General features: G+C 35.1%; 1 protein-coding gene across 2 annotated transcripts in view; it reads left to right on the forward strand.

The window, feature by feature from the left end:
* The window catches only part of Spock3 (SPARC (osteonectin), cwcv and kazal like domains proteoglycan 3), a 204,411-nt gene that overhangs the window by 83,383 nt on the left and 109,669 nt on the right, over positions 1-11,359 (forward strand). The window contains exon 2 of one of the 2 annotated variants that reach the window (XM_013354008.2): positions 1,139-1,265. In XM_013354008.2, coding sequence (XP_013209462.1) covers positions 1,143-1,265 — 123 coding nt within the window. In that variant the 5' untranslated portion in view covers positions 1,139-1,142. The remainder of the gene's footprint in view (positions 1-1,138; positions 1,266-11,359) is intronic. The other variant, XM_005367743.2, reaches the window with a different exon arrangement.

Below are 11,359 nucleotides of genomic sequence, written 5' to 3' on the forward strand. Positions count from 1 at the left end.
GATAGATAGATGATAGATAGATGATAGATAGATAGATAGATAGATAGATAGATAGATAGATAGATAGATGATAGACAGAAAGGCAGACAGACAGATAGATAAATACATAGATAGATAGATATGATATTTCAAAGCCTATATTCCAGATGAAACATAAATTTCTTCTCCTATGATATAATTCCTTATGGTGTATTGTTTTTAATATTGTCTAGCTGCAACACTTTGTAAGCTGGTTTTCCTAGTATAAAGCCTAGAGAATAAAAATCATTAACATATACAAAATCATGAGAAGGAGTACATAGTCCTTTTAACATTTTGTGTCAAAGAGACATCGGCTTACTCTCTGCACAGAAAATTACAATGAATATATATTGACTTACCACATTCTATACAAGGATCTGTCTTTGTATAGATTCCCAGTCACTTTCTCATTTCTTAGTTCTTTTCTTTCTGTGTAAACTGTTTCCACAAATAGGCAAGGAAATGAGTAGTGTAAACAAGAGGAAAGAGTCTTTGTGATGCATTAAAAATAGGAATGGATTTCCCAGAGTTATTTTAGATCAAAGTCTAAGGAGTCCATTTTGAGACACTTCACAGCAATGGGGGGTTGTTGTCAATAAATCTAGTAATTTGGCTCTTTAAACATTGCTAGATGCTGTAAATTCCTGGTACTTTGTAGCTGTTTCTTCTAAGTCAGCTCTCTCCTTTTTAAGCAAGCATTAAGTCGGGTGTCTCTCTTTTTTTTTTTTTTTTCCATTTCTAAGATACTACAAGGGCAAGCTTGTAGAACGTTCCAGAAATCTGTACTTTTAGTAGGTGCTGCTTCTGGCTTATCAAGAACCTATTTCGTGTCTAAAAATTAAAGAATGTACATAAAGTAACATAACCACACTCTCTGTGACTAACACAAAACTTTTGAGAAGTCCAATCTCAGTTCATTGGAAGAACTGAGGAATCTGAAAAGATAGCACTAGATAATGAAGAACAGTGTGCAGAGATAACTGTGGTGAAGAGACAATCGCTCAATCATTATGGTAGACCAGAAAAAGCGGTTTCACATAAAGTTAATTCTGAAAATTGAATGCACTAAGTATGGCTCTTTTTTTTGTTTGTTTGTTTTATGTCTTTTCCATGCCAGCAGTATGAAAGAAGTAGGAGGAAGCCATAAGCAAGGGAGAGGTCTCCGGCCATCCACCTGTAAGCCCTGCCCTGTGGCCTATGGCAGCCCCGTTTGTGGTTCCGATGGCCATTCCTACTCTTCGCAGGTGAGGACTGCTCTATTTACTCAGTATAAAATAAAAAATGCCTGTTGATCCGTGCTGTGCTTTGAATGTGACATGACCCCGGAGACTCGTGTGCTTGAATGTGGTCCCTATGCATTGGTTTTGCTGTGGAATGTTCTGGAATATTTAGAAGATAGCGTCACCCTGAAAGAATATGCCACTTGGAATGTGATTGGCGATTTTCTAATACGATCCCACTTCCTTATTTAAATCCCCTTCCTTCTTGAGAGCAGGCATAACATAACCAGCTGCCTCGGTTGTGATGATCTACATCCCACACCTCAGTAGACCTCATCCCTCCACAAAATTCTGCAAAATCAAACTACAGAGGTTCATGTCAGACATTTAGACACAGCCACAAAAAAGTAACTGATCCAAAAATTAACTTAAACTAATCAACCATCTGTTTGCGCGGTTCTTTTTGTAAGTTCATTACTTGCTTTTAAGAAATACTTATGACATCATTTGTTAGGAATATAATCTCAAGAGAATTTATTTCTTTTATATGAGAATTTTTGAAATGTTAATGTGGAACACTGAAAAGCAATATTTCCTTCATTTTCTTCTATGGATAAAGCCGGGAATACCACTAATAGTAATTAGTGCTGTAACAGCAATAACAACAGTAGTTCTACACTGAAATCACTATTTTGAAAGTCTCAAATCTAACCTCCTACATCATCTTAATTAAGTGACCAAGAATCCTTTAGAAAGCACTGATATTAAGGAAGTAACAGCAATATGACCAATTTTACACAACTGATTATTTTTAAAGCCAGATTTGGTAACATTTCTACATTAATGACCCAGGTTTTTCTTCTACATCATTCTGAGGTCGCAGTCACTATGTCATAAGATTATAGGATTCACTAGTGTTTAATAACTTAGCTTAGATGAGAAATTGATGTGTGTTCTTTGGTTGGGGATAAGAGATTTACAGCCTCTACATTAATTCTCATAGTTCATTACTGAATTTATTGTTTTACAATCAAGTATTCCCATCAGGTAACAAACACATCAAACAATATCTAATGTATGCATATAGTAATGCACCCATGAAGGATTAATTATGTGTTTTTGATAAATTGTATATGTGAGGTCTTTAAGATAGACTCAGTTTAGTTTATGCCTTTTTTTTAATTACTGTATAGTTAATTCTGGAATTTTTTACTTTTAGAATATTTTGGCTTTGGGGAACTATTATAAACTTTGAGAAATATTTCACTGAAGCATCTCTTGCATTTTGCAATTATAAATCCTATTAAGAATATGAGAATAAAAAACTGGTTCAAGCAATAAAGTTAGACACTGCATATATGTTAAGTATTATATTAATACATATGTATTTATGTATTGCACCAAGTAAACTATTGTAGAGGGAACGCCTTGATAATTGGTCAGCTCATTATCTTTTCCAAAATCTTCTAAGCAGAAGATGAAAATGGTTGAGGGCAGAGACATGGGATCTTTATTCTGCCTTTTGATTCATAGACGCTGTGAGCAGAGTGAATGAAATGATGCTACAGCTTATATAATTGCAGGTACCCCACCAGCAGTTCTGTTATTTAGGTGTTTTCTTTTCAGATTGTGTAATTAGTTCTCCCAAGTTTGTTTATTGTGATCAGCTTAGCAGCAAACAGAACAAAAATTATAAATGATGTTTCCATTGCATACGCTAAGAAGAGGCAAGTCATTATACTGGGGCAGAATCTGATGCCTGGATGGGATAAGAAAGAGGGATTCATAGGGTACAAGATTTTAGATAAATTATAAAATCATGATATTGTAGAATGTATGACTTAGTTGGACTGGAAAGTTATCTCAGTGGTGAAGAACACTTGTGCTTCTTGGGGATGTGGGTTCGATTCCTGATATCCACATGACAGGGTACAATCACCCATAACTTCTGTATAACCAATGCATGGTATCCGATGCTATTGTCTAGTCTCCACAGTTACTAGGCACACTGATCCACAGATAAACATTCAGGCAAAACTCTCATACAATGAAAATAATTAAAACATTAAAAATGTAAGATGTTTTTAAAAAGTGATCTTTTTATTAATTATAATATTGTCATATTAATCAAAATTATAATATTGGAATTCAAACACTGAAGATTGGAACTTTAACAAAGTCATCAACAAAACATTTTAAACTTGCACATACAAAAATAAAATAAAACCTGAACGGACAAATTAGAACAATTCAAATGTAGTTTTACTAAAAAATGTCTGGAGCATATGTGATTTTCATAAAATATATTCCCATAACACTGCCTCCGTTTTATTATCAGAAGTAATTGGCCTCTGTTGAAGCATAGTTAATCTTTCCTCTACTAATAAGAAAGCTAATGGTTTCTGAATTCTTTCAAATTAAGCAATGCCAAACAAAATAAAAATATCACTTCATTCAAAGTAAACAGAGAGGGAATCATTCTTGAAATTGATAAAAAAGATGAAGGTCTCTGCTCCATACTTCAGGCAAAGCCTAATGTGAATTTTGCTCTCAATCTTCAGTGTGAACTAGGAATTATTCTCCAATACTACAGCTTTATAAGAACATGAATGGTAAATCCATCAGTTTATATGAATTGTGCATTACATTTGCTCTGAGAATAAATCAATAAAACAATACTGATGTTTTGGAATTGAACGTGGCATAAAAAAAAAAAAAGGCCCGTGAAGACAGCAATGGATGAATTTAAGCTTTTTTTCTATTGTATTTAGTAATACAATACCTGAAAATTGAACTAAGAAGTGGTGAGTCCCTCAGAAATAGACATTGTTTATAAAATTGTGTGTGAGTGTGTGTGTGTGTGTGTGTGTGTGTGTGTGTGTGTGTGTGTAGACAAACTAACTGAAATGTTTGTCTATTTCATCCAACAACTCCCAGCTTCTGCTGCAGATACGCTACTCAAGGTGGTGGGGATGAGACCCTGTAAATAGACATTTATAGACTCACCAGGTGAATTTGTGTATAGGTATTGTTGAGAAATGCTATGGAATTTCTTCATGTATGTTTGAATTCTTATGATTATGTATATGCATATGTATATAATATTAACATTAAAGAAGAATTTGTTGTATGTTTTCATGTGACAATATTTTACTATAAATATCAATTTACTATAAATATCAATAAAGGCAGTGGTGGTGCATGCCTTTAATCCCAGCACATGGGAGGCAGAGACAGGTGGATCTCTGTGAGTTTGAGACCAGCCTGGCTTGCAGAGTAAGCTCTATAACAGGCTCCAAAGTTACAGAGAAATTTGTTGGAAAAAAACAAAACAAAACAAAAATGCCAATTTTAAAACCACGTGTTTTATGCTTTCTTTCATTTGTTTTTCCTTAACTGAGATATGTTATTCCTTTTAGTTGTTATTAATTCTCATTATTGTATATGTACACTGAACTCTGATTATAGAAAATTTGTGATAACTAACAATTATAAGTTTTAGGCAATATGTTGATATTTAATATTATCTTCCTTTGCAATTTTTCTTTGTTTTAGTTGAGACTGTTTGTTAAGAACAAAAGTCAGAAAGGCATATATGCTGCTCCTTTTTGAACATTTTTATTCAAACTCAGCTTGATTTTGTAACTAACTATTCAAATCAAAAGTAAAAACAACAAGCCAACAAACCAAAAACAAAAGACAACAAAAACAAGCTACCACCACATCAAACAAACTTGCATGAATGCAGGATATGGATTGGTGAGAGAGAAAGGTTCATGGCAGAGGTGGCGGGAGACAAGAGTGACAAACACATATAAATAACAATCTCCTTATTTGTTTCAAAAGGAACTCCATTGTTATTGGATTATTTGTTCTTTTGATGACCAATTTCTTGAGTTCTTTGTATATTTTGGAGATCAGACCTCTGTCTGATGTGGGATTACTGAAGATCTTTTCCCATTCTGTAAGCTGTTGTTTTGTCTTGTTGACCATATCCTTTGCTTTATAGAAGCTTTTCAGTTTCAGGAGGTACCATTTGTTAATTTTTCTCTCAGTGTCTGTGCTGCTGGGGTTATATTTAGAAAGTGGTCTCCTGTTCCAACGCATTCAAGTGTATTTCCCACTTTCTCTTCTATAAGTTTAGTATGGCCTGCTTTATGTTTTGGTCTTTGATCCATTTGGACTTTTGTGCATGGTGATAGATATGGGTCTATTTTTATTCTTCTACATGTTGTTATCCAGTTTTGCCAGCAGCACATGTTAAATATGCTTTCTTTTTTTCCATTTGATAATTTTTGCTTTTTTGACAAAAATCAGGTGTTCAAAGGTGTGTGGATTAATATCTAGGTCTTCTATTCGATTCCATTGGTTCTCCTGTCTGTTCTTAAGTTCTCTGCTTCCCTCCCTGCCTCTCCCCTTCCATTCAGCCCTCTCCCACGTCCTCATTCTCCCAGTTTACTCAGGAGATCTTGTCTTCTTCTACTTCTCATGTTATGAGAATCTCTCCCCAGTGATTTTATATGATATCATATACTTTTATTAATTTAGATAGCAAAATGTTGTAATAAATTATCTGGAATGAATCTGAGGCATTTTACCATTGATTTAAAACACCTCCTATTTTCACTAATAGTTATACCATATTGAATGAAAATTTCAGGTGCTGCATCTACTAATGTTTCATACATCTCACACTTTTCCACATGTATAATTAACCTCTATTTATATACATAGATTAAATACCTCATTTCCTTTGATTTTATCCCTTTACTCACTTTTCCTTGACTTCTCAGTCTGGTTTAGTATTATAGCACAGTGCTTCTTCCGCATACTTATGTGAGCCACAATTTAGAGAAAAACGCTTAATATCTTTTAGCATTTTATAGAAATCTACTTACATGCTTTTTATGTGTAAAGGAGAAAAATTTAAATATCTTAGAATAGAATAATATTAAATTGGTATTCAACAGCCACCATTGACTAGACTAATATTATGGTTTATATAATGTTCATCAACGTATTAAAAAGTAATACTAGCAATTACAGTGTTATTACATAATGCATGTTATATCCTTACATAATGTTCCTTACTTAATGAAACCATTGTATATCAAATTGAATAGCTTTGTTTTATAAATACCCACAAACAGATTAAAAGAAATTATTTTTTAACAAATTCTTAACATTTTATAACATGGTAGAATTTATACTTACTTCCTATCATTATAAGCACAATAGTTATTTGAGTTGCTATAAAAAGAAATTATAGTTGATAGCTTTACTACTGCATGCCAAATTAATAGAACAATAATATCACATAATAATCTGTTGTTTTTGAATTCATTTTATAAAACAAAATTAAACATTTTTCAGAAATAGCGTTAACTAAACCTTAATCCTAAAACTTAGATGCAACAAATTCTGAAATTAGAGCCAAGTACAAGCTTATATAGTTAGCCCAAGTGCTATCCTAGGAACATGATGCTGGCACATTTATTATGTGTGGATTCCACATGAATTATCTCTTTGTAAGATCAATTATTCATCAGTTATCTAAACAAAAACAAAAATGCTGCAACAATGGCAGGCAATATGATAGATTTGAAAGAGCCCTCAGAATGTGTGAGGCCTATCTGATTTAGAGTTAGCATTTCATAAAGCCACTGTGGGTCTTACAGACCACATATCTGGTGTAAGAATGATACTTATTCAGTAGCAAAAATTATCATTGCCTGGTTTTCCTTCAAGGAAGATCTACTAGTGCACAGGGAAAACACTGAACAGGCAGAATACTTAGAAATGGGGAGATGTTGCAAATGGAGCCTGTAAATGATTCATGTTGACAGAAAAGGACATGTGACCTTCCAGGCTATAAGATGATAGGTTTTGAAATCCTGTTAGAACACTCAACCCTTTCACTTGTGTTTAGAGTGACAGCATAAGAACCATCTACTGAACTGTTTGACTTTTTCAAGCAAAAGAGCAGTGGCGATCTACTAGCAACCAAAAGTATTCACAGTAGAAAAGAGAAAGATATAATTGTGTTGTGACTTAGGGTCTGACCCCAGCCGAATTTCATTGTAAAGTTAGGCAAATCATGAAAGGTGGTGAGTGAGATAGGTGTGGGTAAGACACTTGAAACCCTATTTATGGCCTTATAAGGCTATCTTCACCAGGAGTGAGAAACACAGAAGATACTTGGAAAGACAGAAAACCATTAATACCCCTCCTTCCTTCAATTTCCTCAGACTTAAGGAACACCTGTCACTCTTCTATCACCACAAAACAACTAGATTTCCTTAACGGAAGGAGCTGAAATTCCCCATTCCTACGAATCATCTAGGAAACAACAAATCCACATATGCTGTTCATCAACGTTCAATCTAGGAAAGGCAGGGGCCTTATGTCAAATTGAGGCCGATCGTGTTCCCATCTTAGGTCTACGTGGACAACACTCTGGGGAGTGCAAGTAGGTGAGATGAAGAACTGAGTTTATAACACTGTAGCTGCTAAAGGTATAAGTGCTAATCATAGTTTACAACAACCCCATAAGCCTGGCATTGCTTTTTGGAAAGTAACAAAAGACGCTGAATGTGTAAATATGTGATATATTCACCAAGAATTACATATGATCCACCAGGTTACTGTCTGGTTGTTAAAACACTTACCATATAACCAGCTTGAGGACAACATGTCTGAATTGGTTTGCTTTTCCAAGCTGTAGTAAATTTTGCACACACTCACATACCCCTAATATATGTGTGTGTATACATACACACACACACACACACACATATACTGACATACATAGATAAACAGACAGACAGATAGCCTTATATATAGACTTTTATTACCTAGGAACATCTCAGAATATACACTACTCTTGCAGAACAGAATTGAAAGTCCATCCAGATTGCCTTACTGAATTGTGTGAACCATGTGGTAAGAGTTGTGGAATCATAAATCCTTTAGAACACAATTTCTAAGAGATTTTGCCAATGTTTTATATACCACAATGTAGATAAAATTGAAGGCTCATGAAGTATCTTTTTGATAATTCTATTACTGAGAATATTTGTTGATAAAAGGTATAGTATCATAGAATCTCAACAGCTTCCACATCCCAAAAAGGGCATAGTAATATCAAATAACATAATAAATGGATCAAAATAAGCTACTCAAATAGAGAGGCAACATTATATGAAAAAGGTGTCAACAAACATTTGGTGCTCAAAATTTATTTTGCTCTTTGGAGCCCCAAAAATGGAAACTATTAGAAAGCTAGTTGGGTATATGTCAAGTCAAAGTCTTTGGTTAATGCCTATGAAAGAATAAATAAAATGTCTAAATGAGGACACATTATCATACTCTCTTCAGTGCCCAAATGACCTAAGCTTTATTTAAAGTGATATCATCAGAAGAATTCCCTCCAAGTTCAGAGACTCAGTTCACCCTAGGAAGCTTTCTACAAGCCCACCTGTACTTTTTGTAGCTAATTAGTCTTGACCAGTTCTAAAAACCCAATATCCAAGGGTTCTGGTGTTGTGTGGTAGCAAATGAGTGTCATCCCAATTTGAAGCAAATTTGTACTCTCTATCCTTTGGTACTGGATTTGAGAACACATATTCACTTGGTGTGGGTCACTTGCTTTAATAAGGAGGGAATATAATAAACAATTGCAATGTACAAATAAGTTTCCCTAAATCAAGCTTTTGGTGAGAACAGGAAAAGTTTTCTAAAATAATGTGTTATTCTTTCAAGAGGGTGTCACATATAGAGAATGATAATTCAATTTCCACTATGATGAAGATGGTTATACTGTGTTTGTTTCTATATTCCACTTCTGACTGAAGATATCACGCCTGTGATATTTCTGTGTGAATTGTGTGTCCCAGTTGGATAAATGGATTTAAAGTTGTATCTGTTCTTAGTTTCTTCCCTTTGTCTTTCACGGGAAATAGCAGAGTGAAGATTAGAGGAACAAGTAGAGGTGTTTTTCCGTGGAAAGTTAGTGCCAGCTAAAAGAGAGAAAGCCTACATGTTTGTTCTCACTGTGTTTATAGTGTTGGTCCTGGGTTTACTAGAGAAATATATCAGTTCAAGAAAAATTGAGACCAAAAGTGATTTCTGTTTTTTCATTCTTCCCAATTTCTTCTTTTACTATAATAAAATGCTATGGTTTCAATAAGGAAAAGATAATTGCAGTTGTTCTTTATTGATAATTATGTCAATGAAAGATCCAATTGTTACTAGAATGATGAAAATCCTGCATGAATCAAATACCTTCACTTTATAACCACTTTCATATGTCATGTTCATTACTGCATTCATTCCTTCCCCAAACCCTTTACCTTTAACTTTTCCTATTCATTCCCTCATGTTATAATGTACTCACTTGGACATTTGTTTGTGTATATATGTCTGCTGGCTAGATTCCACAGATGAGAAAGTTTTTCTTTCTCAAACTATGTAAACTCAATATACATTCTTTATCTATCAATTTTCCTGAATATTTTTAACTTCATTTCTTTAAAACAAATAGTATTCCTACATATATTTTAAATGTTCACCATCACTTCATCTGTTGGTTAGCAACTTCTTGGATGCTAATTCCTGTTATATTGAATAAAGTAGAAGGAAAATATTTTGGACCAGTTACATGAGTCATTCAGCTACAACTAGGACTGAAACTAGGACTCTTTGTGAAAATATGCCAATCTCATTTCAAGGACCACAGAACACTGCACAGAAACTGCCTAACATACTCTGTGATGAACAGTATGGGCTCATTCAAAAAAGGCCACTTTCTACTGTGATTTTGCTGTTTCAACTGACTTTAATTTCTTGGTTTTTATGAATAGTTAAAATAATGTGTTTGCAACAATATTTTGACTTGAAAAAGGTCACTTTAGTGAACACTCAATAACAATTTTCTGGGGGGAAAGAAGGACAGGAACTTGAGAGTTTATCTTTTGATAGACCAATGCCTACCAAGAATTGGTAGTTTTGTGGTTTTTATTACTTTATAAATAATAGGAATTAAAATTTCCACTCCATCCAGTTCCCCCACTCCCCCTTCCCCCCTCCCCCTCCAGTCCTAAGAGGGGCAGGGTACCCTGCCCTATGGGAAGTCCAAGGCCCTCCTCCCTCCAGCCAGGCTAAGGAAGGTATGCATCCAAATAGACTAGGATCCCAAAAAGCCAGTACATGCAGTAGGGACAAATACCAGTGCCATTATTATTGGCTTCTCAGTCTGCCCCAATTGTCACCCACAATCAGAGGGTCAAATTTGATCTCATGCTCCATCAGTCCCAGTCCAGCATGCTTTGGTAAGCTCCCATTAGTTCAGGTACACTGTCTCAGTGGGTGGATCCTGACTTCCTTGGGCATATTCTCCCTCCTTTTGCTCTTCATCTGGACATTGGGAGCTCAGTCCAGTAATCTCATGTGGGTCTCTGTCTCTATCTCCATCTGTCCTCAGACGAAGGTTCTATGGTGATATTCAAGATAGTCATCAGTCTGACTATGGGAATTTGTAGTTTTGACTGTGATGAGATTTAAAGCAAAAAAGTATTGTTTTTGGAGCACACCCATGTTTGTGTGCTGGGATGAGAGGAAATGGATGTTCTTCTGTTCATCCTAGTTGTGATTAGCAGATTTTTGTGTCACTACATAATGGATGCCAAAAGCACTTCACTCACCCTTAGTTAGAAGTGTCCCCATCTATTCCCAGATCATTGAAGAGAAGGTATCCTCATTTAGAACTTATACCCTAAGCCATCTGCTATGTCCCTTTTGTAGATTTCATTTTGAATAGGTGTGACTGGACCATGGCAAAAGGAATCTCTTGTATACGGCATATCTGATTATGTTTTCTACTTCCTTGACAAATGACTGTAAGATAACCATCCTGTGACTAGTATTAGAAACCTGCTCTGGCTGTGCCTTTTTTTTTTTTTACTTTTTCTTTTTTTTTTTATTGAGAAAGGAAAAAAAAATTTCCCCCTCCTCCCAGCCTCCCATTTCCCTGCCCCTCCTCCCACCCTTGTCCCCTTCCCCCCACTCCTCTCCCCCTCCCTCTCCAGTCCAAAGAGCAGTCAGGGTTCCCTGCCCTGTGG

This window comes from Microtus ochrogaster, unplaced genomic scaffold (assembly GCF_000317375.1).
Source record: "Microtus ochrogaster isolate Prairie Vole_2 unplaced genomic scaffold, MicOch1.0 UNK23, whole genome shotgun sequence".
In the NCBI taxonomy this organism is placed as follows: Eukaryota; Metazoa; Chordata; class Mammalia; order Rodentia; family Cricetidae; genus Microtus; species Microtus ochrogaster.